General features: G+C 41.7%; 1 protein-coding gene across 1 annotated transcript; it reads left to right on the top strand.

The window, feature by feature from the left end:
- The first annotated feature begins 767 nt into the window (after nt 1-767).
- Nucleotides 768-23,261, top strand: LOC143933505 (chymotrypsin-like elastase family member 2A). The gene is made up of 8 exons (XM_077456417.1): nt 768-906; nt 4,076-4,164; nt 6,319-6,416; nt 11,635-11,763; nt 14,171-14,307; nt 16,034-16,179; nt 19,689-19,841; nt 23,096-23,261. The coding sequence occupies exons 1-8, from the start codon at nt 867-869 to the stop codon at nt 23,111-23,113; spliced, it is 810 nt and encodes a 269-aa protein (XP_077312543.1). The 5' UTR covers nt 768-866; the 3' UTR covers nt 23,114-23,261.
- The last annotated feature ends 3,912 nt before the right edge of the window (nt 23,262-27,173 follow it).

Here is a 27,173-nt window from a genome sequence, read left to right as displayed (position 1 = left end):
ATCGAGAGATCGGCTTCGGGTGCCGACATCGTGGGTGCGCTGGACAGGTAAGTGTCACTATTTTAAAAGTCAGCAGCTGCAGTATTTGTAGCTGCTGGCTTTAAAAAAAAAAAAAAAAACGTGAACTCCCGGCGGACTCCTGCTTTAACTGAACAAGCTACAGGTAGAAGCTGATTGGCTACCATGCTCAGCTTGCACCAGATTTTACGCTACTGTTTTCTAACTTTTCCTTGCATGTGATCAGGAATTCTTTGCAAAGTAATATCCAATTTTTCTGTTTTATTTTCTTTCTTTTTTCTTTTCCGTTGTTGTTATTTCTTTTTTCTCCCCACAGCCGACAAAGACAGTATAAAAATCTATTATACAATAGAGCCGCAATCTTAGAGAAGTACAAAAGATGTATGAAAACAGATATAAACAAGTATAAAAACATCAACCTTCTTATTAATTTGAATGTATTAGGCAACACGTTATTCCTTGGTAATGAGGAAATCTTGCATACTGTTAGAAATAAATAAACAGAGTGAGTTTGTTTGTTTTTTGTTTTTTTATATACATAATAAATAAAAAATGTTAACTGAAAATATATTGTGAATTGTAACAAAGAGATATAAAATACCAAACAGGAAAAAAAAAAAAGAAGTATGGCCGGGTCTTGTGTTAAAGCCGGTGCTCTTTGCTCTACAACCACCAAGGCCAGTGCAACTAAAGGACTGTGATAAAATATATTTCGGGAATAAATAAATATGATTTTTTTGGAGGAGATAAGTGATATATTTAGCACTCCAAATGTCAACCGATCGATGGAAATAGTTTGGATAAATAGGCCTCCGGGTCTGTTAGCCTGAAGGGCCTGACCAAGGACAATGGATTCCCTACTTGCCTTGCTGCTGTTGGCTGTCGGAGGTTTGTCTTAATTTTTAAAAGAGAAACAATTTTAAAAAGTGGTGTATTTTATTTTTTATTTTTTTGCTATTTATGTTTCTTTTCTTTTTTTCTTTTATTGAGATAAGTGCAGTTTTGCATTTAGTTTATACTTTAAACTATTTGAAGGCTTGTCTTACCCTTTGAGTTTATGGCTTCATAGTTCCAGATAAAAGTTTTTACATTTTTGATTTTTAGTGTGTATTTTCTTTTATTTTACTCTTATTTATTTTTCTTTTCTTTTTGCTATGTATTTTTTTTTCTTTTTTTTTTTTTCTTTTATTGAGATACATGCAGTTTTGCATTTGGTTTATACTATTTGAAGGCTTGTCTTACCCTTTGAGTTTATGGCTTCATAGTTGCAGATAAAAGTTTTTACATTTTTGCTTTTTAGTGTGTATTTTATTTTATTTTACTCTTATTTTTTTCCTTTATTTTTATTTTTTGCTATGTATTTATTTTTCTTTTATTGAGATAAGTGGTGTATTATGAGTCTTGTGTTTGGGTTTACACAAGTTACAGCACTCTTTTGTTTATTTATTTTTCATGTATTTTTCTTTTTATTGAGATAAGCACAGGGCTGCATTTGGTTTATATTATTTGGAGGTTTTTCTTGCCCTTTGAGTTTATGGCTTCATAGTTCCAGATAAAAGTTTTTAAATGTTTGCATTTTAGTGTGTATTTTATTGAATTTTACTCTTTTTTTTCACTTATTTAAAAAATGTTTTGCTTTATTTATTTATTTTACTTTTATTGAGATAAGTGCAGTTTTGCATTTGGTTTATATGATTTGGAGGTTTGCCTTACCCTTTCAGTTTATGGCTTCATAGTTCCAGAGAAACGTTTTTACATTTTTGCTTTTTAGTGTGTATTTTATTTTATTTTAATCTTATTTTTTTCTTTTCTTTTTCTTTTTTTGCTATTTATTTTTTTTTCTTTTTTTTTCTTTTATTGAGATAAGCGCAGTTTTGCATTTGGTTTATATGATTTGGAGGTTTGCCTTACCCTTTGAATTTATGGCTTCGTAGTTCCAGATAAACGTTTGTACATTTTTGCTTTTTAGTATGTATTTTATTTTACTCTTATTTATTTTTCTTTTTTTTTCTTTTATTGAGATAAGTGGTGTATTATGAGTCTTGTGTTCGGGTTTACACAAGTTACAGCACTCTTTTATTTATTTATTTTTCATGTATTTTTCTTTTTATTGAGATAAGCGCAGTTTTGCATTTGGTTTATATGATTTGGAGGTTTGCCTTACCCTTTCGGTTTATGGCTTCATAGTTCCAGAGAAACATTTTTATATTTTTGCTTTTTAGTGTGTATTTTATTTTATTTTACTCTTATTTTTTTCCTTTATTTTTAATTTTTGCTATGTATTTATTTTTCTTTTATTGAGATAAGTGGTGTATTATGAGTCTTGTGTTTGGGTTTACACAAGTTACAGCACTCTTTTATTTATTTATTTTTCATGTATTTTTCTTTTTATTGAGATAAGCACAGGGCTGCATTTGGTTTATATTATTTGGAGGTTTTTCTTGCCCTTTGAGTTTATGGCTTCATAGTTCCAGATAAAAGTTTTTAAATGTTTGCATTTTAGTGTGTATTTTATTGAATTTTACTCTTTTTTTTTCACTTATTTAAAAAATGTTTTGCTTTATTTATTTATTTTACTTTTATTGAGATAAGCGCAGTTTTGCATTTGGTTTATATGATTTGGAGGTTTGCCTTACCCTTTCAGTTTATGGCTTCATAGTTCCAGAGAAACGTTTTTACATTTTTGCTTTTTAGTGTGTATTTTATTTTACTCTTATTTTTTCTTATTTTTTTGCTATTTATTTTTCTTTTTTTTCTTTTATTGAGATAAGTGCAGTTTTGCATTTGGTTTATACTATTTGAAGGTTTGTCTTACCCTTTGAATTGATGGCTTCATAGTTCCAGATAAAAGTTTTTACATTTTTGCTTTTTAGTGTGTATTTTATTTTATTTTAATCTTATTTTTTTCTTTTCTTTTTCTTTTTTTGCTATTTATTTTTTTTTCTTTTTTTTTCTTTTATTGAGATAAGCGCAGTTTTGCATTTGGTTTATATGATTTGGAGGTTTGCCTTACCCTTTCGGTTTATGGCTTCATAGTTCCAGAGAAACATTTTTATATTTTTGCTTTTTAGTGTGTATTTTACTCTTATTTTTTTGCTATTTATTTTTCTTTTTTTTTCTTTTATTGAGATAAGTGCAGTTTTGCATTTGGTTTATACTATTTGGAGGTTTCTCTTACCCTTTGAATTTATGGCTTCATAGTTCCAGATAAAAGTTTTTACATTTTTGCTTTTTAGTGTGTATTTTATTTTATTGTAATCTTATTTATTTTATTTTCTTTTTCTTTTTTTTTGCTATTTTTTTTTTCTTTTATTGATTTTTTCTTTTATTGGGATACATGCAGTTTTGCATTTGGTTTATACTATTTGAAGGTTTGTCTTACCCTTTGAGTTTATGGCTTCATAGTTCCAGATAAAAGTTTTAACATTTTTGCTTTTTAGTGTGTATTTTATTTTATTTTACTCTTATTTTTTTTCTTTTCTTTTTCTTTTTTTGCTATTTTTCTTTTTTTTCTTTTATTGAGATAAGTGCAGTTTTGCATTTGATTTATACTATTTGGAGGTTTGTCTTACCCTTTGAGTTTATGGCTTCATAGTTCCAGATAAAAGTTTTGACATTTTTGCTTTTTAGTGTGTATTTTATTTTATTTTACTCTTATTGTTTTTCATTTCTTTTTCTTTTTTTGCTATTTTTTTTTTTTTTCTTTTATTGAGATAAGTTCAGTTTTCCATTTGGTTTATACTATTTGGAGGTTTGTCTTACCCTTTGAGTTTATGGCTTCATAGTTCCAGATAAAAGTTTTGACATTTTTGCTTTTTTAGTGTGTATTTTATTTTATTTTAATCTTATTTTTTTCTTTTCTTTTTTGGCTATTTATTTATTGATTTATTTTCTTTTATTGAGAAAAGCGCAGTTTTGCATTCGGTTTATATGATTTGGGGGTTTGTCTTACTTTTTGAGATGATGGCTTCATAGTTCCAGATAAATGTTTTTAAGTTTTTGCTTTTTAGTGTGTATTTTATTTTACTCTTATTTTTTATTTTTATATATCTTCCAGCTTATGGCTGTGGTGTTCCCACCTACAAGCCGGCCACATCCAGGGTGGTAAATGGCGAGGACGCCGTGCCACACAGTTGGCCTTGGCAGGTAAGCAGCAGATCTATACATCATGGTATACTCTGAAAGGTTACATTATAGGGACTTTGTATTGACCGGTAAAATGTTTGTTACATTTTGTTCAATTAAAAATATCCATCTTTATGCATGATGGGAGAGCTGGCTATCTCACCTTCAGTATCAGAAGACACTCTGCAACATTGGTGCAGTGAGTGAGTTTCCCTCTAGTGCCAGCTAAGACTCTGGGAGCAAAGCATAATGGGAATTGTAGTCCCAGGACTCAAATTTCATATTCAGATTGAACCCCCTCCCCCCCTGAAAGGTGCCGATTGTGGCACCGGAGGGATCAGATGAGCGGAACTTCCACTTCAGGGTGGAGGTCCGCTTTAATCACAAGAGTCCCCCTTTACATCAGAGTCCACAGAGTGTTAGAATCTAATATTCATCAATTAACAAATATTAACAAATGAATAAAATGGATGAGATCTTTTCAGAATAATTGAGTTGAATATATATATATATTTATATCTCTTCTATGTATGAATAAGGTGAAATTATATATATATATATATATATATATATATATATATATAGATTTTTTTTTATACTTGTGAAAATATATACCTGTTATAACCTCAGAAGCATTTCAATGGAAAGTAAATGTGTTTGTAATTAGGAATCTTTATCTGGGTTTTCACCTTCCCCTATTTGTGAGAAGGAAGGTTTTACATTACTTAAGAAGATGCAAAAGTTTCAAATGTTAGTTAAGACTATAAGTCTTAACTAACATGGGTGGGTATTGTGGGAACCCGCGATCACGGCCATGGAGCCCCCGGCGGGCACGCGCATGCCCGCAAGCCGCCTCTTAAAGTGCAATGTACAGGTGCGTTAATCTGCCTGTACGTGCCCTTCTGCTGCAGTATATCTGCCTGAGGTGGTCGGAAAGCGGTTAAGTGGGCGTGGCAAGGGGTGTGTCCTATGCCTGCGTACTTTTGCTGATAGGTGTCCCTCATTCCCATCTCAAAAAGTTGAGAGGTGTGCGTAAGGCTTCAGGAGGCGGCATGTACCTGACATCTGATGGAAACATCAGCTGCGGCGAGGACATTCGCTCGACTGCAGGACAGGTAAGTGTCCGATTTTTAAAGGCCAGCAGCTGCAGTATGTCTAGATGCTGGCTTTTAATTTTTGCAGCGGTGGAGCGGACCCTGGCCTATGTGGTAAATGCATGGTTGATAATTTTGATGTATGAATAATGTGTGGAGCAGAAATGGAATTTCATTGTGAATTTGTTTTCTACAATCTGAGAAATAGTAAGAAGATGGCGCAAAAATCAATCACAGTCCAAAAACCTCTATAATAAAAAACAGGGGGGGGGAGGGGGGAAGGGGGGGAGAAAAATGGGATCAAGGGAAATAAGATATATATATGTGTATATATACATACATGCGCATATATACATGTACACATGCACAAAAAAGCACAAATAATGTCCATGTTATATACTACACTTAGTTTGGCGCACTTCTTGTCTTTTCCACATTGTTTTCTACAATGACAATGGTCCCTGCCTGCAAAAGGCAGTTGGGCCTAACCATGTGCTAGTTGTGCTAGCAAGCAAGAGATGTGCTGGAGGAGATATGTGTATATATACACACATGCACATATATACATGTACACATGCACAAAAAAGCAGAAATAATGTCCATGTTATATACTACACTTAGTTTGGCGCACTTCTTGTCTTTTTCACATTGTTTTCTACAATGACAATGGTCCCTGCCTGCAAAAGGCAGTTGGGCCTAACCATGTGCTAGCTGTGCTAGCAAGCAAGAGATGTGCTGGAGGAGACTGGAGTAGCCAAGTCTTTATAGTTGTCCCAACGGATATTCAATCAACCAACTGCTTGTTCTTCTGGGCATCCCATATATTCCCATCCCTATCCAACTTCAAATCCCTCAATAAAAATACAGAAACAAGCACATGGACCATTCATTGTCTCCGAGGTGATTGGGAAATGAATGCTGGGCTGGGCTGGGCAGGGTGACAGGTGGGCCACAAGTTTCAGGAGCCCCTACGGAAGGTACCGCTACATTTGTATGTGGCTTCTTTTTGCTGTGTTTGGCCTGTAGTCCTGGAGTCTATGGTATTTACTATTAACAAAGCGCCTTTATTTCTTACTTATAGGTGTCACTCCAGTACACTTCTGGAGGATACTGGTATCACACCTGTGGTGGATCTCTCATCTCATCTGAATGGGTGTTGACCGCAGGTCACTGCATCAGGTATGTGATGGATATGGTGGTCCAGTGTAAAAAAGGAGTTTTCACTTTTGCGTGACTTAGGCCGGGTCCACACTTATGTGAAACCCGCACTCCAATTCGCCTGACAGGCAAGTGTGACCGTCTCTCAATGGAGCCAGTTCACACAGGTCTGGGGCGGCCGCGGTCCAGGTTGCAGAAGGGTGTTGTGTGCGTCCAGTTCAGGTGCGAATTCAGGCAAAAATTTGCACCTAAAACGCACCTGAATCGGTAAACGGACCTGCACTGGACCCCATGCTGGGAACCGCGGCCGGAGATATGTGAACCCGGCCTAGTGGTCTGCAGGCTTGTGCAATTCGTTTCGTAACAAATCGAAATTCGGCCGAATTTTGCATCTTTCGGACATTCGGATGCATCCGAATAAAAAAATAACAAATTACAACGAATACGAAAGAAATATAACGAATGAATTCGACATGATTCTAAATTATTTCAACCGCATTCGAAATGATTTCAACATGATTCGACATTATTTCAACCGCATTCGAAAATATTTTGTGACCCAAATTTAGGGCCATGTATCTCGGGGTCACTTGGTACTAGACACTTCAAATTTGGATATGTTGTAGTGCTAGTACGATTATGTTTGCATACCAAATATGGGGTTTCTAGCTATAAGTGACCCCGAGATATGTGTCCCCAAAATCGGGTCGCAAAATGTTATTAGTTATTAGAGCAAAGAATTACATTTTGCGACCCGATTTTGGGGCCACATATCTCGGGGTCACTTATAGCTAGAAACCCCAAATTTGGTATGCAAACACAATAGTACTGGCACTACAACATATCCAAATTTGGAGTTTCTAGCACCAAGTGACCCCGAGATACATGGCCCTAAAGTCGGGTCACAAAATATTTTCAGAATGTGGTTGAAATAATGTCGAATCATGTTGAAATCATTTTGAATCCAGTAGAAATATTTTCGAATTTGGTTGAAATATTTTCGAATGTGGCTGATTTTTCGAATTCGGTAGAAAACGAAATGAAATCCGAAAACGAATTTAAGGAAGTTAACGAATATAACTAAACGAAATTAATGAATTAACAAATTAAAATGAAACTAAACTAAACTAATTTTTTCCTTTTGCACATGTCTAGTGGTCTGTACAGTGGTGTGAAAAAGTGTTTGCCCCCTTCCTCATTTCCTGTTCCTTTGCATGTTTGTCACACTTAAGTGTTTCGGAACATCAAACCAATTTAAACAATAATCAAGGACAACACAAGTAAACACAAAATGCAATTTGTAAATGAAGGTGTTTATTATTAAAGGTGAAAAAAAATCCAAACCATCATGGCCCTGTGTGAAAAAGTGATTGCCCCCCTTGTTAAAACATACTATAACTGTGGTTGTCCACACCTGAGTTCAATTTCTCTAGCCACACCCAGGCCTGATTATTGCCACACCTGTTCACAATCAAGGCATCACTTAAATAGGAGCTGCTTGACACAGTAAGGTCCACCAGAAGATCCTTAAAAGCTACACATCATGCCGAGACCCAAAGAAATTCAGGAACAATTGAGAAAGAAAGTAATTGAGATCTATCAGTCTGGAAAGGGTTATAAAGCCATTTCCAAAGCTTTGGGAATCCAGCAAACCACAGTGAGAGCCATTATCCACAAATGGCGAAGACATGGAACAGTGGTGAACCTTCCCAGGAGTGGCCGGCCGCCCAAAATTACCCCAAGAGCGCAGCGGCGACTCATCCAAGAGGTCACAAAAGACCCCACAACAACGTCCAAGGAACTGCAGGCCTCACTTGCCTCAGTTAAGGTCAGCGTTCATGCCTCCACCATCAGGAAAAGACTGGGCAAAAATGGCCTGCATGGCAGAGTTCCAAGGAGAAAACCACTGCTGAGCAAAAAGAACATCAAAGCTCGTCTCAATTTCTCCACAACACATCTTGATGATCCCCAAGACTTTTGGGACAACATTCTGTGGAGCGATGAGACAAAAGTGGAACTCTTTGGAAGGTGTGTGTCCTAGTATATCTGGCGTAGAAGGAACACTGCATTTCATAAAAAGAACATTATACCAACAGTAAAATATGGTGGTGGTAGTGTGATGGTCTGGGGCTGTTTTGCTGCTTCAGGACCTGGAAGACTTGCCGTGATAAAAGGAACTATGAATTCTGCTGTCTACCAAGAGATCCTGAAGGAGAATGTCCGACCATCTGTTCGTGTACTCAAGCTGAAACGAACTTGGGTTCTGCAGCAGGACAATGATCCTAAACACACCAGCAAGTCCACCACCGAATGGCTGAAGAAAAACAAAATGAAGACTTTGGAGTGGCCTAGCCAAAGTCCTGACCTGAATCCTATTGAGATGTTGTGGTATGACCTTAAAAAGGCCGTTCATGCTCGAAAACCCTCTAATGTAACTGAATTAGGACAATTCTGCAAAGATGAGTGGGCCAAAATTCCTCCAGGACGCTGTAAAAGCCTCATTGCACGTTATCGCAAACGCTTGGTTGCAGTTGTTGCTGCTAAGGGTGGCCCAACCAGTTATTAGGTTTAGGGGGCAATCACTTTTTCACACAGGGCCATGATGGTTTGGATTTTTCTTCACCTTTAATAATAAACACCTTCATTTACAAATTGCATTTTGTGTTTACTTGTGTTGTCCTTGACTATTGTTTAAATTGGTTTGATGTTCCGAAACACTGAAGTGTGACAAACATGCAAAGGAACAGGAAATGAGGAAGGGGGCAAACACTTTTTCACACCACTGTATATGCACTCTTGTGAAAATTTTACTAAACATTTTGGGGTTGGGTTACTAAAGGAATAGATCAGCGATTCTCAACTAGGGTTCCTCCAGAGGTTACACTAGGGGTTCCTTTAGCATTGAGCAATTTCTGCCTCTCAGATAAGTTCCCACTGACACCATTGTTTTTTTTAGCTGTATGTAAGGAGGTAATTCTTCCCAATGACCACAAGTGTAAGGACCATTCTTCCCCCTGACCATCACATTAATGTATCGTGAGTTGTAGATTTTAAATTTTTAGCAGGGGGTTCCCCAAGACCGGAGAACTTCTTCAAGGGTTCCTCTGTGTTGAAAAGGTTGAGAAAGGCTGGAATAGATGATGAAATAGATAAATGTGTGTTGCGTTAAGACAGCCCCTTCAATTGAATAGGCAACCTAAGGCATGGCAATGAACAAAGGAGTCAAAAACAGCAATTTTGTGATTGATTAAGCCCTTGTACACACGATCGGAGATTCCGACAATCAAATCCGTCCGATTTTGTCCGAAACTGTTGCATACACAAATCCGATCGTTCAGAACGTGATGACGTTATTTCGTTACGACGGGACTACGTTCAGGCTAGTAGCCAATAGCTTTGATGTAGGAATTTGATCTGAGCATGCGTGGCACTTTGTCCTATCGGAATTCTCTACACATGATTGGAGTATGTCCGATCGAAGCATTTTGTCGGAAAATATTTCCGGCAAGTTGGAAAATTTGGTCCGACGGATATTCCGACGGAAACAGTCCGATGCAGACCACACACAGTCGGAATATCCGACAAAACGCTCCGATCGGACACATTCCGTCGGAATCTCCGATCGTGGAGGGCTTAGAAGGTTCCTTGGTGTGCCATTTAGAATGAAGTGTTGTCGTGAACCCAGCCTCAGAGCCTTCAGTCAGTACGTAGATAATTATATGGAGAAGGTGTATGAAGGAGTACCGTGTAGTTCCTCAAATTGGCTGCTAAATATTGCCATAGTTAGGATTGGGAACCCTGTAGTGAAGAGTAGGCAATGTAGGTGTCTAGGTGGCCACTAGAAGTCCCTAGAGTAGTAAGTGGGGTATACCATAGGTAGCAAGAAAGTGCCAGCCTTGCCCATGTAGGGCATCTTGGGAAAAGGGCTCTAGTTCTAGTTTGGCAGGAGCCTGTCTATGTGGTTGGTTGGCCATGGAAAGAAGTGCAAAGATCACAACAGCAAAAATGTAATCTTTTGAGGATGCAGCTTCTGGAATCTTGGGGGGGGGGGGGGGGTGCAGGGAAGCAGAGGTGCAGCACTATTGAACCACTCTAATCCCGTGGCTATGGGGTGACAGAACCCCTAAGAGGTGTGCTCCTCTACTCGGCTCTCTGCTCTGTTTACAACTGAAGGATTGTGCCATCAATATTGGGGTCAAGTATGGATTCTTCCTTCTAACCTCTAATGCAGAGGTCTCCAAACTTTTTGGTATGAGGCCTACATTGTATATTTTACAAATATTGGCGGGCCAAAAACATCTTTGGCACCAGAGTCCCCCCTTACATTAGGGTGCCCATCAGACTCCCCTTTACATCAGGGTCACTATCAGAGTCCTCCAATACATCAGGGTCCCCACCAGTGTCTCCCCTTACATCAGGGTTCCAACCAGAGTCTCCCCTTACATTAGGGTTCCAACTAGAGTCCCACCTTACATCAAGGTCCCCACCAGGGCCCCTCTTTATATCAGGGTCCCCATTAGAGTCCCCCTTTACATTAAGGGTCCCATCAGATTCCTCCCCCTTACCTTAGGGTCCCCACCAGAATCCCCCCCTTATATCAGGGTCCCCATCAGATTTCCCCTTCACCTCAGGGTCCCCATCAGAGCTCCCCTTCACATCAGGGTCCCCATCAGAGTCCCCCGTTATATTGTGGTCCCAATCAGAGTCCCCTTTTACAGTAAAGTCCCCATCAGGATTCTATATGTATCAGGGTCCCCATTTGAGTCGCCCACTACATCAGGGGCTCCATTAGAGTCCCCCTTACATCAGGTTATAACAGGTAGCCTACGCTGACATTAGTTCTCAAGCTGTGCACATGAAGGATACACCATTGACCCTAACCACTGGCCAGATAAAATCTTGTAGAGGGCCAGATGTGGCCCGCAGGCCGTAGTTTGGAGGCCCCTGCTCTAATGGGAATGTCTTCTGGACACTAAACTGTGTGGTAAAGGTCTGCTATTGGGGTCCATTACGGTAAGGCATTAAGGAAGGTACATATGGGGCAGACTACTGCTGGTGCTGTTATGGTACCCAGGGGAGGAACCTCAGCCCATGGCTCCTCAGGGAGTCTATGGGACCAACTGACACCAGGTGGAAAGGTTAAATGAGTGCAGATGCTTCACTGCCACAAAGCTGTGAATGTGATGCCCGACCAGCTACGTCACATCTTTAATGTATCCTATCATTTCTTTGCTTACAGCACCTCCAGAGTGTACAGAGTTCAGCTCGGAAGACACAACCTGAGACAAGCCGAATCCAACGTCAAGACCATCAGCGTCACTAAGCTCATTAACCATCCCAGATGGAACCCCAATGTTCTGTCCAATGGGTAACCTCCTACATAACAAACACCAACAATGCTGTTTCATGATAAAAAAAAATCTGAAAAATGATACTGCTTCTGAATAATAGGGAATGTCATGAGTGAATGTATGAACGCCTGTAAAGTCAATATGGAGTCCATTTTAAGTCCCAGATAGGAATGTGACTGACACTCGCTGTCACGCCCAGATAGGAATGTAACTGACACTCGCTGTTATGCCCAGATAGGAATGTAACAGTCACACTCGCTGTCATGACCAGATAGGAATGTAACTGACACTCGCTGTCACCCTCAGGCAGGAATGTAACTGACACTCACTGTCATGACCAGATAGGAATGTAACTGACACTCGCTGTCATGCCCAGACAGGAATGTAACTGACACTCACTGTCATGCCCAGACAGGAATGTAAATAACAATTGCTGTCACGCCCAGATAGGAATGTAACTGACACTCTCTGTCACATCCAGATAGGAATGTAACTGACACTCGCTGTCACGCCCAGATAGGAATGTAACTGACACTCTCTGTCACTCTCAGGCAGGAATGTAACTGACACTTGCTATCCTCTCAGGCAGGAATGTAACTGACACTCACTGTCCTGCCCAGACAGGAATGTAACTGATACTCTCTGTCACTCTCAGGCAGAAATATAACTGACACTTGCTGTCCTCTCAGGCAGGAATGTAACTGACACTCACTGTCACGCCTAGACAGGAATGTAAATAACAATTGCTGTTACACCCAGACAGGAATGTAACTGACACTCGCTGTCACACCCAGAAAGGAATGTAACTGACACTCACTGTCACGCCCAGATAGGAAATGTAACTGACACTCTCTGTCACTCTCAGGCAGGAATGTAACTGACACTCGCTGTCCTCTCAGGCAAGAATGTAACTGACACTCACTGTCAAGCCTAGACAGGAATGTAAATAACAATTGCTGTTACACCCAGACAGGAATGTAACTGACACTCGCTGTCACGCCCAGAAAGGAATGTAACTGACACTCACTGTCACGCCTAGACAGGAATGTAAATAACAATTGCTATTACACCCAGACAGGAATGTAACTGACACTCGCTGTCACGCCCAGAAAGGAATGTAACTGACACTCACTGTCACGGCCCAGATAGGAATGTAACTGACACTCGCTGTCACACCCAGATAGGAATGTAACTGACATTTGCTGTCACGCCCAGACAGGAATGTAACTGACACTCGCTGTCCCACCCAGACAGGAATGTAACTGACACTCACTGTCTGCCTGGACAGCAATGTAACTGACACTCTCTGTCATGCCCAGACAGGAATGTAACTGACACTCGCTGTCACTCTCAGGCAGGAATGTAACTGACACTCACTGTCACGGTCAGACAGGACTGTAAATAACAATTGCTGTTACACCCAGACAGGAATGTAACTGACACTCGCTGTCATGGCCAGATAGGAATGTAACTGACACTCGCTGTCACACCCAGACAGGAATGTAACTGACACTCACTGTCACTCCCAGACAGGAATGTAACTGACACTCACTGTCCCGCCCAGATAGGAATGTAACTGACACTCTCTATCACACCCAGACAGGAATGTAACTGACACTCACTGTCCTGCCCACACAGGAATGTAACTGACACTCACTGTCACTCTCAGGCAGGAATGTAACTGACACTCGCTGTCACTCTCAGGCAGGAATGTAACTGACACTCGCTGTCACTCTCAGGCAGGAATGTAACTGACACTCGCTGTCACTCTCAGGCAGGAATGTAACTGACACTCGCTGTCACGCCCAGACAGGAATGTAACTGACACTCGCTGTCACGCCCAGACAGGAATGTAACTGACACTCTTTCACACCCAGACAGGAATGTAACTGATTTTACACTACAGTAGCTTCTTCAGAGAGGGGCGTATACTTCATTATCCAACATAAAAGAAAAATGATGGCAAGTGTCTCAAGTTCTACACACATAAGAAAATTTTACATAGAGCTACATACTTATTGATAGTATAATTTGCTCTTTTTCATGAAAGTAAATCTTATTTAAGTTGTTCTGGCTCTAAGCACCAACAGATTGAAAGTGACCATCACTAGTGCTGTTATCTGAGCAGCTAACCCTTTACAAACACATGGTGACCTTTAAAAATGTCTGCATCTCTCGCTGTCACTCCTAGACAGGAATGTAGCTGATTTTACACTACAGGAGCTTCTTCATAGTGGGGATGTTCTTCTTTATACAATGGCAACCATCTCCAGTTCTACATACATATGGAAACTACAATACATATATAATTATGCATAGTATCAGTTTCTCTTTTACATAAAAGTAAAGGTTATGAAAGTAAAGTTTTACTGGTCCTTTAAATTGCACAGTTCCATGGTCAATACTTTCCCTTGCATCCACTAGGAATGACATCTCCCTCCTTAAGCTGGCAGAGCCAGTAGAATTCAGCGACACCATCCAGTCCGCTTGCCTGCCCCCTGCTGGCGTCATCCTTGAACACAATTTTGGCTGCTACGTCACTGGCTGGGGGAACCTTCAGAGTAAGTGAGCCTTGGCTTTAATTAACTTAGAGGTAACTTACTGAAACTACCGTCCTCTCCTCCTAAAAATACATAATTGTATAGTTCTTCTAGGAGCTCTAATGTGTCTTACTAGCCTTCCTGACCTTGTAATATAGTTGTGTTAATTGTCTAACTGAATAATATCTAATACATCTTTCACCTTCTACATCAATGTAACCAATTTAGGAAGGTAACTCCATGACCAAAGGAATTATGGAATATGCATTACGTTTTGCTATGATGAGTTCAGTCCTAGGTCATTAACCCTAGCCTCACAGATGTGTGTTTTTCAGAACATTTGTGGTGGAATCATTCATGACAGAACCTCCTCAGAAGTCCTATGAAGACCCTGGCTAGTTAGGCTTTAGGGTGCCCTGCATTCCTTCTAGGTGTACTTTTTTTTTTTGTCAAATGTGCTGTCTTCCTTGGCTAATAATCACAGACAGCAGATTTTAATCTGACCATCTTGTTGGTGAATTTTAAGGAAAATTAGGGTGGCACGGTGTTCATCTCCGCCTCCAAATTCTCTCAATGACATTTGGGGTTCATCAGACCTTATTTTTTTAGCACCCTCTCAGATAAGCTGCTAGGTTTGGTGAGGCAAATTTTGATTTCTGTGGCTCTCCTGTAATCAGCAGAGCAGCATGTGATTAATTTGGGCTTCTCAGGGCTCTGTAGGCTGTAAGTTTGGTTGCCCCCCCCCCATGTTTTCTGGAGGCTTACAGAATTTAGTGGGTGAGAAAGTCAAATGAGTAGCCTGAATATTTATGCAACCCCAGCCAATCCCTGGGGAGGTGTTCCCAGAAGGTGGCTTGGGAGTGCATTGTCAGAAACGATGAAATCAGAACGAGACAGAAGTATAGTTAAATCACACATGTTCAATAATAAAAGTTAAAAAGAACAAAACATAGCCAAAATTCAGTAACCGTAACGGTTAGTCAGCCAAGCCAGAAGTCAGGGATCGAAGTAGTGGAACAGCAAGCAGGATCTGGAGCCAGAAGGGATGTCAGCAAAGCCAGTCTTTAAACAGGACCGCAGGAGATAGTTTCTTGTGATGTGACCAAAGTGAAGGCAGAGCTCCTCTGGATTGGATGGCTTAAGTAGGCAGGACTGACGAGCAGGATATCATAACTGTGGAGAGAGATGGGAGCTGGCAATTAGCCGACAGCTGAGTGGCCAGCTCAAAGAAGGAAGGGCTGAGCCCAACCCCGACATGCATAAATAGTTTGGGCCTCAGAAAGTGTTCCTCCCCAGGAGGAGAGGTTCCCAACCAGAGGGGCTGCTGCCCTTCATGGCAGTCCACCTAAAGATTCTGCTAGTCTCATCAAGGTCCCAGCTGTGCATAGCTGGGGAGGGGAGGGGGGGCTGTATTGCCTACCTGATGGTCAAATGGATGGCACCCCCAACTGCCCATGTCCATATTAATCTGTTACAAGTACGGGGAGAAGACAGTTTCCAGTTTTGTAAACATTTGGTTAGACATATGTTCAGATAATGTCCCAACGTTCTCTTTTTCTTCTAAATATGTTCAGATAATAGGGAAATTGACACAGAAAAGCACAACAACACCCTAGAAAAGGGGTGCTATAAATGTGACTCTATGTTCTTTCTTTCTAAAAAAAAAAGTTGGAAATACACCTAAAAAATAAAAAGAAGAAAGATTTATTACTGATGTTAATACGATGAAATTGGATTTTTATTTTAGCCGACGGACCTGGTGCAGATGCCCTGCAGCAAGGTCTTCTCCTGGTTGTGGGCCATGACACCTGCTCTCAGCGTGACTGGTGGGGCATAACCGTGAAGAACAACATGATCTGCGCCGGAGGAGACGGCATTGTGTCATCCTGCTATGTACGTACTACCAGATAAGACTCTATGGTCCTCACTCACCGTGCAGTCCTAGCATTACTTAGGTTCTATATAGCACTTGAGGAATGCTTAAAGGACATAATATTGGTTAAGGGGCCACTTTACTATGGTGTAAGCACACTTCAAGGTACCTTCAATGCAACTGCAGCTTGAGGACAGATATAAGTCTTCAGCTAGTTCATCCTCCTGCAACAGTGATGAATGCTGGACTTTAAGTAGGACTCCATCTTTGCCATAAAAATTGAACAAAATCAATGAATACAACTAAAACCTACTGTACAAAAAGTGAAAGGTTAAAGTGCACACAAGGAAGCTGCCCAGTTCTAATTGTGTCAAAAAGGCTTCAGCTTTGTCTGCTCCCAAGCCAAGTCCCTAACGCATTTCACCAGGGCACTATTCCTCTTACTGACACCAACGATGGGGCATTATTATTCCCACTGACACCAACAATGGGGAACTATTCTGCCCACTGACACCAGTAATAGGGCGCTATTCCTCCCACTGACACCAGCAATAGGGTGCTATTCCTCCCACTGACACCAACAGCAGGGCACTATTCCTTCCACTGGCACAAACAATGAGGCACTATTCCTGCCACTGATACCAACATCAGGGCACTGTTCCTCCCACTGACACCAATAATGGGGCATTGGCGCTACCTACAAGTAAAACTCCTTATATGTATGTATATCAATATATAATTCTGAATATATCATGTATTCATCTAGAAGAATATATATATAATAAAGGGAGGCATAACCCCCAAAAAACTACCAATCTGCAATTTGAAATTCACAAGCTACTCAGAATTCCCAAAAAAACAACAAAGTTCCTACTAAAGATATGTTCCTGGGATTAACAAATAATTCCAATAAGCAACAGAAAAGGAAAAAACGAAACCAGACAACAAACTAGAAACCAAAAAGAATTTTTTGTATCTGTATCGCTAAGAGACAGTATTCCCTAAAATCGCATAAATGCCAAAGTGTGGTTTGAGTAGGCAAATTCCCAGTAAGAGGCGTATGTAAATGTGCTAGTGAGCTTATAATCCCAAACATGCAAACTGTAAGTGTAAACGCTAATATAGATACATATGCAAGAATTTTTTGCCTAAAGTCGCATTATCGCCAAGATGTGTAAAAAACCAAATATAAGGTGTATATAAATGTGCTTAATAAAATTAAAATTCACAATACAAAATTCAGATTATACAACCTATGCATGCAATATGCTAATATAAGCATATATATATGGAAAAACAAAAATATATTAATAGTATGGTATATAAGTATATAAAAAATTATATCAAAAAATATATATCAAAAAAGTGCAGCTGAAAAAACAAAGGGCAAAAAAATGTGTACAAAAAAGAAGAAAGAATATATATATAAAAAAATATATATATATAAAAAAGCAAAGGGTCTCTTAAAAAAACAGTAAATAACAAAAAATACAAAAATAGTGTCCAAATTCCCAAAAAATCTCTTCAACAGTGCAATTATAAAAAGTTCAAAAGATGTGACTAAAGTGCTCCTCGTGCAATCTCCAACGTGACTTCTGTGTTCCCCCACAAGATCCCCCACTCACCAGAAGAATAAACCCCTGCAGGGGTAATTCGCCTTGGAATCAAAGTCTACCGATACTTCTGGTGAGTGGGGGATCTTGTGGGGGAACACAGAAGTCACGTTGGAGATTGCACGAGGAGCACTTTAGTCACATCTTTTGAACTTTTTATAATTGCACTGTTGAAGAGATTTTTTGGGAATTTGGACACTATTTTTGTATTTTTTGTTATTTACTGTTTTTTTAAGAGACCCTTTGCTTTTTTATATATATATATTTTTTTATATATATATTCTTTCTTCTTTTTTGTACACATTTTTTTGCCCTTTGTTTTTTCAGCTGCACTTTTTTGATATATATTTTTTGATATAATTTTTTATATACTTATATACCATACTATTAATATATTTTTGTTTTTCCATATATATATGCTTATATTAGCATATTGCATGCATAGGTTGTATAATCTGAATTTTGTATTGTGAATTTTAATTTTATTAAGCACATTTATATACACCTTATATTTGGTTTTTTGCACATCTTGGCGATAATGCGACTTTAGGCAAAAAATTCTTGCATATGTATCTATATTAGCGTTTACACTTACAGTTTGCATGTTTGGGATTATAAGCTCACTAGCACATTTACATACGCCTCTTACTGGGAATTTGCCTACTCAAACCACACTTTGGCATTTATGCGATTTTAGGGAATACTGTCTCTTAGCGATACAGATACAAAAAATTCTTTTTGGTTTCTAGTTTGTTGTCTGGTTTCGTTTTTTCCTTTTCTGTTGCTTATTGGAATTATTTGTTAATCCCAGGAACATATCTTTAGTAGGAACTTTGTTGTTTTTTTGGGAATTCTGAGTAGCTTGTGAATTTCAAATTGCAGATTGGTAGTTTTTTGGGGGTTATGCCTCCCTTTATTATATATATATTCTTCTAGATGAATACATGATATATTCAGAATTATATATTGATATACATACATATAAGGAGTTTTACTTGTAGGTAGCGCCAATCACCCTGGTTATCATATTGTTTTATTTTTTGGAGGAAACACCTTTTGGAGTTTCTTTCCTTTGTGGGTGGCAGCAACCTAATGATATAACTAGTATTTAGCCGTAGCCACTGTTATTACTATCCTCTCTTACTTCCCACCGTTGTCGAGCGCGGTTTTTTCCTTTATAATAATGGGGCATTATTCCTCCCACTGACACCAGCAATAGGGCACTATTCCTCCCAGTGACACCAGCAATAGGGTGCTATTCCTCCCACTGACACCAACAGCAGTGCACAATTCTTTCCACAGACACCAACAATGGGGCATTATTCCTGCCACTGATACCAACATCAGGGCACTATTCCTTCCACTGACACCAACAATGGGGAACTATTCCTCCCACTGACACCAATAATGGGGTATTATTCCTCCAACTGACACCAACAATGGGGAACTATTCCTCCCACTGATACCAAAAACAGGGCACTATTCCTTCCACTGACACCAACAATGGGGCACTATTCCTTCAAATGACACCAACAATAGGGCACTATTCCTTCCACTGACACCAACAATGGTGCACTATTCCTTCCACTGATACCAACAACGAGGTACTATTCCTCCTATTGACACTATTGAAGGGGCACAATTTCTCCCACTGACACCAACAAATGGGGCACTACTCCTCCCCCTTTTACCAAAGATACTCCCATTGATGCCAGGGCAATTTCTACTCCCAATGGCCATAGGCTGGCCCGTGAATTGGCCCTTTGCTCAGAAAGACCCCCCCGACATACAGGTTGTGGACATATGTTGACACAGAACCTCTTCCTTTATGACTCTTCACATGGCTGTCCCCCATTTCGATGGGTTCGTATCGTCCTTCTCTCCCGTGTTAAAACTTAAACTTTATTTTCCGGCAGGGTGACTCCGGCGGACCCCTGAACTGCCAGAATTCACAAGGCACCTGGGAGCTTCATGGTGTCGTTAGCTTCGGATCATCTCTGGGATGCAACTACTACAAGAAGCCCTCCGTCTTCACCAGAGTCTCTGACTATAACAGCTGGATCAGCACGGTCAGTACCTAACACTAAGAGGTCCATGTATTCACAGGGGCACCACAAATCTTTAACATCATTTTGCTTAATACGTTTTATTTCCTAGGATCATCTGTGCCATCTAGTGGTAACAATGTGGTATTTTTCCTGAATGATACTGTTTTACGAATACATAATAGTGATGGCTGAATAGTTCGCCCGGCGGTCGATTTGCGGCGAATTTCAGCTGTTCGCGGTCCGCAATTTCGGCGGACTATTGCCGCCGTTCGCCCGGCGGACTTCCGTGTTTTCTGTGTAAAAGAACTTTGACCTATGATGACACAACCATCATGGGGTACAGGACAGCCAATTGAGACATTACAGCACATGGACACTTGGACATTCCCCCTAACCTATAAATACACCCGATCCAGCGGCCATTTTACATTCTTTCTTCTGTCACTATAGGGCAGTGTTTCTCAAATCCAGTCCTCAGCCCCCCCCAACATGTCATGTTTTCAGGTTTTCCATTATTTTTCACAGGTGATTTGATCAGTTTCACTGCCTTAGCAATTACCACAGCCGTTTCATCTGAGGGAAATCCTGAAAACATGACCTGTTGGGGGGGCCTGAGGACTGGATTTGAGAAACACTGCTATAGGGAGAGGTTGCTGCGTGGAGTAGGGAGAGATAAATCGCTAGCTATTTGGTACACAAAAGTTCTTTTCAGGACTGGTATAGGTGTTAGGTGTATATAGGTTTGCTGTGCTACTGATTGTTGCAGCAGCCTGAGTGTCTTTTGTCAGTTTAGAGAAAGGGACAGGACGCTGTGTCTGCTGCAGGGAGAGTCAGTTTAGTCATCATCATCATCATCATCATCATTAGCTGTTACTATCAGGTCCACAAAAGTGCTATTCCAGTTTTTGTTCCAGTAGCCTCTGTTTTGTCAGTTTATATAGGGACAGGCAGGAAGCAGTGTGTCAGGCAGTGAGGGTCAGTTTAATCAGTAGCTGTTACTATTAGTTCCACAAAGGTTCTTTTCAGGACTGGTATCAGTGGTATGGTAATAGGCTTGTACATGTATAATATTCTTTCTTCCAAATATAGAAAGAATATTATACTTGACTGCTGCCCTTCTGCTGCAGTTTGCTAATCATTCACAACCCACTTGTTCCACAAACCTCCTTATAAGGACTGTTAACTTGGTCTGTCTAGGGTGCTACAGTACATAGGGTTGAGTGAGGTACAGTCTGCTACTCTATAAGGACTGGTATAGGTCCACAATACATAGGGTTGAGGTGCACTACTGCTGACCGCTGCCCTATACTGCAGCAGTCCTTCATCGGTATAGGGACTGACGTACAGTCTGCTAATCACTCACACGCAACCTGCTTGGTCCACAAAAGTCCTTATAAGGACTGGTAAGGTATAGGGTACTACAGTACATAGGGTTGAGTGAGATACAGTCTGCTATTCTATAAGGACTGGTATCAGTCCACAATACATAGGGTTGAGGTGCACTACTGCTGACTGACCGCTGCCCTATACTGCAGCAGTCCTTCAGGGTCATTCAAAAAATGACAGGCAGAGGAAGAGGCAGGCCCTTCCGCAGGGGTGGTAGGGGTAGGGCAGGAGCAACAGGCTTGAGCCAAAGTGGGAAGTTGCAGAAGGTGCATTCAATTACTTTAAAGGATGCACCAGACTTGGTTGAGTGGCTCGCTCAGCCTTACTCTTCTGCACCCTCCTCATCCTCTCGATCTGCACCCTCTTCTTCACTCTCTGCTATGTGCACCCCCAAAGACACTACCACCAACAACACCACCACCACCACATACCTTCCGCTTGAGTCACAGGAATTATTTTCCGATCCATATCAAGAGGACATTTCTGATGCGCAGCCACTCTTGGTATTGGATTGGATTGGAAAAACATATTTGAAACCAAACGAATTGCACATGTCTAGTTTGAATTGGCCTAAAAACCTGCCCTGGTGAATCCCGGACGAGGTGGCAACCCTAGCTCCTTTCCTGTAGTTGTATAGAAAGGGAAAAGCGCCATCTCTATGTTTATTAAAAATGTTAGCACTCACAGTACATATCTGGCCACATGCAGAATAATCTACATAGGTGTCCCGGTCCTGCCAATGATAGCAAATCACGGCTGGAGGTGCTCACAGGGCTGTAGGAGATGCAGAGGTGGTCTGCCCCCAAACTGACATCACCTTCGCCAAATACCCATGGGGTCCCAGAACTTCTCCTCCAGCCCTGTAAGCACCTCCAGCGGCCCTGATTTGCCATCATCGGCGGAACCAGGACACCGGATATGGATATGGCCATATATCTATTGTGAGTTCTAACATTTTTAATAAACTGCCCACTAGGTGGCGATTTTCCCTTTCTATATACATACACACACTGGAGCAGTGGGGAAAATCGCTTGTGATTCAGACAAGAATCACACCGCATTCCTGTTCAAATCACATGTGATTCTTTGCAGTGTGATTTGCTAAAAAATTTCGTATTGATGCAAATCGCACCGCAAAGTATCGTTACTCAGTATCAGCGAGTACTTGACTGAAAGTATCGGTACTCGTACTTGCAGATAAAAAAACGGTATTGGTGCAACCCTAGTGTGTACTATTGTGATAGCTGTGATTGGCCATAGCCATCGCATGGTACAGATGCACAGTGATTGGCTTTGTCTGACCAAATCACAGAGATCGTCACAATAGTACACAATGAATGGTGATGAATGAAAGCCATTTATTGTGTACAACTGTTATATGATTGCTTTGATTGGTCACAGCAATCACATGGTACTGGGGCCGGTCCGGGTACCATAATCTATCATACGCTGTGTCTGGTTACAGATTGTGCTACAGTGTGGTCCCTAGGGCGTGTGCGTGAAGCACGTGACTGGGAGATGTGATGTCTACCTGGAATGGCTCCCGCTCGGCCATTATTTGTCCATGGGCTGGACAGGAAGCAGTTAATATGCCTTGCCAGTAGTATATAAACTGCAATTGGCAGGAAATTTATACTTTATTAAAAGCTGTTTTATCACATATACAGTATAAAACCAGTTACAAAAAAAAATAAAAAAATCTCCTCATCCAAAGTAAAGTGTACAAATCAGCTCTATCCATCTACGTGTTTCGTGCGGCTTCCGCTTCATCGGGACAACAGATCCTAAAGTAAGCGAATGGTAATCCACCTAGAAGACATAATAAAAATGAAAAATAATATATAAAATTTAAATTTTAACATTTTCTTGTTCTCTCCTGGTTTTCTCAGACCATCGCATCCAACTAAAGCTGATCTGCGATCCTGGAGTCTGCGTGATATTCTGAGGATTCCTGGCCGTTTGATGCAGAGTTCCTTCATTTAATTTTTGGGCTTTTCCAGAAAAAAAGAAAAGACTGTCTTCCTGTTCTGGAGCAATAAAGTTATTTTCCTGCTATCATTTTGTTTGGCGTCTGTTCAATAAGCATCCTAACTGCTATACACTATAGCTCTGACATATACCGCAGTGCTGTACAGAGATCACTGAGCCAGTCACATCAGTCTCTGTACCACAGGAGCTTACACTCTAATGCCCCCCCCCCCACAGTCACATACTATTATTATTCTATTTGGTTAGGTGCTAGAGGTTAGATTTTTCTATAGTGTAGGAAAACTTAGGCAGGCCTAGCTGGTGGCTAGGCCTGTTTGCTTCACTCTGGGCTGGGTGGCTCAGGGCAGGGCTGGGTGACTCACAGGTAGCATCACTGTCACAGTCCTCTTATTACTAGAAGGTGCTAGAAAGAGAGGAGGAAAGGTGGGGCTGCTTGGCGTGTTCTGGGGAGCCCTGACCAATCCCCAACTTGGATTGGTAGGGGGCAGGCCTCCTCAAATACCCAGGGTCAGCCCAGCTGGGGGGGGGGGGTTGTTGGGTGGAAGAGATGAATTAAGAGAGTGCTGAGGCTGTCGGGGCCCATGGGGAGCTCCCCAGTCTGGGGGGGGGGTGACCCTGGGCCTGGGGTTCGGTGTGGCCAGGAGGAGAGAAGAGATCCTAGAACAGAGGCACATGAGAGGGCAATGAGAGGACAGGGGAAGAGAGCACTGCTGAGAGGGAAGACAACCAGTCGTAGTCAGGAGGGCTGGTGAGTGAAGGACAGCAGGGAGGACGGGGAATGTGCACCTGAGAGAACTGGGAAATTGCAGTTTGAGATGGGTGCAGAAACAAAAGAGTGGACTGTGGTAAAAGGGGGAAGTGGAAAGAGGCAGCTGCAGCCAAGAGGGCTGGCAGGGCCTAAAGAGGTTTTACTGAGATCAGTAGCCGAGCTGAGGACAGTTAGCACCGGAACTATTTCTACATCACAAGGCCCGGGGGCCCCTGCCTGCAAAAGGCAATTCACTAAGGTTTAGCTGAGTTAGTGTCAGGCCTAACCATATGGTGCTAGCTGGTCCGGGAATCCTCAGCACGTGAAGTGCTGGAGGAGTGAAGGAAAAGAGGTCTCAAGCAAGAGTTGTGCTGGCGTGTATATACAGGAGTGTATATCGTAGTCCCAAACAAGTTATACTGAATCTTTATGGGCATCCCATAATTTCCCATTCCCAACCAAGTTCATTCCCCTCCAAAAAACACCAAAAAAAAAAAAAACAAAGCTTATGGACTGTTCTATGTCTCTGAGTGCCTGAGAGATGGACGCCAGGCTGGGCAGGGTGACGGGTGAAACCATAATATTCAGCAGCTCCTGCAGGGGGGCATGGCTACATTTGGGGGCTCGTCCGGGATCACCTGTTCACAGTTAACCTGCCAGTCGTTGCCCCTAGCGATTGAAGTTGAAGTTGATCAAGCCGGGGGACTGTGCTTTGTTCCGGTTGAGGAATTAAACTTTGGGGAAGAACATATGTGCTCTGGGAAAAACTCACCCAAGCTCTACCACTATATATAGTGTAGTTGGTGTGTGGAGTAGTCGGTGCTCTGGCTAATTAAGCTCACAAAAGATCCATAGAAAGTACAGGCCGACAGCTTCTTCATAGAAAATATTTATTTAGGCATTACAGCAATAACAGCATCCAAAAAGGCCTGGCGCGTTTCGGCCTTCTGCAAGGAATTAAACTTTGGGGAAGGACATATGTGCTCTGCCTGCTATTCAGTGCTATAGTAACTAGTGCTGTTATCCATAGCAACCAGCCGGAGCTGCCTTTCGAGTTCAATTTTATTGCTGCCTGCTCGCCCACTTGTCCCAACCACAGCCGGGATGGACACTTGGATGCTAAAAACCTGCAACTTCGGGAACCGTTTCACCATGTGCTGTCACCCGTGGCAACCACAGCAGGCAAGCGCGGCAACGGATTACAAATAACTCCGGTCGTTCTGCTAACGCTCGACGCCTTGACTTGGATTATAAACAGATCCAGCAATCGGCTAATGCTTGGCAGCTTGTATTTATTATTGAAATTATTATTATACATTTATATAGCTCTGACACATACCGCAGCGCTGTACAGAGAACACCAGAGGAGCTTACAGTCTAATATCCCCTCCCCCACAGTCACATCAGTCTCCGCACCAGAGGAGCTTACACTCTAATGTCCCCTCCCACAGTCACATCAGTCTCTGTACCAGAGTAGCTTACACTCTAATGTCCCCTCCCCCACAGTCACATCAGTCTCTGTAACAGAGGAGCTTACACTCTAATGTCCCCTCCCCCACGGTCACATCAGTATCTGCACCAGAGGAGCTTGCACTCTAATGTCCCCTCCCCCACAGTCACATCAGTCTCTGCACCAGAGGAGCTTGCACTCTAATGTCCCCTCCCCCACAGTCACATCAGTCTCTGTACAGAGGAGCTTACACTCTAATGCCCCCTCCCCCACAGTCACATCAGTCTCTGTAACAGAGGAGCTTACACTCTAATGTCCCCTCCCCCGCGGTCACATCAGTATCTGCACCAGAGGAGCTTGCACTCTAATGTCCCCTCCCCCACAGTCACATCAGTCTCTGCACCAGAGGAGCTTGCACTCTAATGTCCCCTCCCCCACAGTCACATCAGTCTCTGTACCAGAGGAGCTTACACTCTAATGTCCCCTCCCCCACAGTCACACACTATTATCATTATACATTTATATAGCTCTGACATATACCGCAGCGCTGTACAGAGAACACTGAGGCAGTCACATCTAATGTCCCCTCCCCCACAGTCACACCAGTCTCTGCACCAGAGGAGCTGACACTGCTGATCAGGTTGCACAGACAATACACTGGCACCAATCCTCTGAAGAGCGATTTGCAGTAGATTGGTTTTCAGAGGGCAATTGATGGGAAGGAGCTATGTATTAACCCCTAAAAAAAAACAAAAAACACAGCGCAACATTTGCACTGCACCCATTTGTGGCGCTACCCCTATGAGTGACGGGGGGGGGGAACATTTTACAACACCATGATGGTTTTCAGCACATGTGCCCCCCCCCCCCCCCCCCAACTGTAAATATAAAGGAGGCCTAGAATATAAGATTTATTTTCGTATTGATACTTTTTTTTTATTGTTTTTTAATAAGAATTCTAAAAAAACTCACAGGCTGACAGAGGAAGGAAAAGCACAAACAGCCACATGACAGGGAGTGGCTGCTAGACATGGGCGCCGTCAATAAATTTGTTTCGTTCTGTTCTGTTACGGTTCGTATTAAAATTAATTCGTACTTCGTATTTCGTGTCCGAAATTCCGTTTAGTTTCGTACGAAATACGAATTGTCGCTAGGTTCGTTAATTTGTATGAACGTTCGTTATGATGAATTTAAAGGCAAAAATATACCTCAATATGACAGTCGATGCTGATGGAAGTTTGGTTTTTATCCAAAATACGAAATTCCGTTGAAGAATTTCCTATTCGAAATATGAATTTTCAATTCATTAGATGAGAAAGGGAGAAGCGGATTGTCTGCCATGCACCGCTGGTCCAGTTTTCACCTGCGCCTCCTGGGGCTGCTTATTATGAGGGGCTCCCAACGTCCCTGTGCTGTGCTGACATCCTCCTGGTGCTGTACCCCTGCTGTGCATATTATGAGGGGCTCCCACCATCCCTGTGCTGTGCTGACTTCCTCCTGGGGCTGTACCTCTGCTGTGCATATTATGAGGGGCTCCCACCATCCCTGTGCTGTGCTGACTTCCTCCTGGGGCTGCATATTATGAGGGGCTCCCACCATCCCTGTGCTATGCTGACTTCCTCCTGGGGCTGCTTATTATGAGGGGCTCCCACCATCCCTGTGCTGACTTCCTCCTGGGGCTGTACCTCTGCTGTGCATATTATGAGGGGCTCCCACCATCCCTGTGCTGTGCTGACTTCCTCCTGGGGCTGCTTATTATGAGGGGCTCCCACCATCCCTG

This window comes from Lithobates pipiens, unplaced genomic scaffold (assembly GCF_037356315.1).
Source record: "Lithobates pipiens isolate NorthernLeopardFrog02 unplaced genomic scaffold, aLitPip1_a1.2 Scaffold_27, whole genome shotgun sequence".
Lineage (NCBI taxonomy): Eukaryota > Metazoa > Chordata > Amphibia > Anura > Ranidae > Lithobates > Lithobates pipiens.
This window is presented reverse-complemented; position numbering and strand designations above follow the sequence as displayed.

Bases quoted from the DNA above. Each gene is read 5' to 3' on its own strand.
- LOC143933505 (XM_077456417.1), top strand. From the start codon at position 867: ATGGATTCCCTACTTGCCTTGCTGCTGTTGGCTGTCGGAG. The intron at 4,165-6,318 runs GTAAGCAGCAGA...TCTTACTTATAG, and splicing joins CACACAGTTGGCCTTGGCAG to GTGTCACTCCAGTACACTTC. The intron at 16,180-19,688 runs GTACGTACTACC...ATTTTCCGGCAG, and splicing joins GCATTGTGTCATCCTGCTAT to GGTGACTCCGGCGGACCCCT.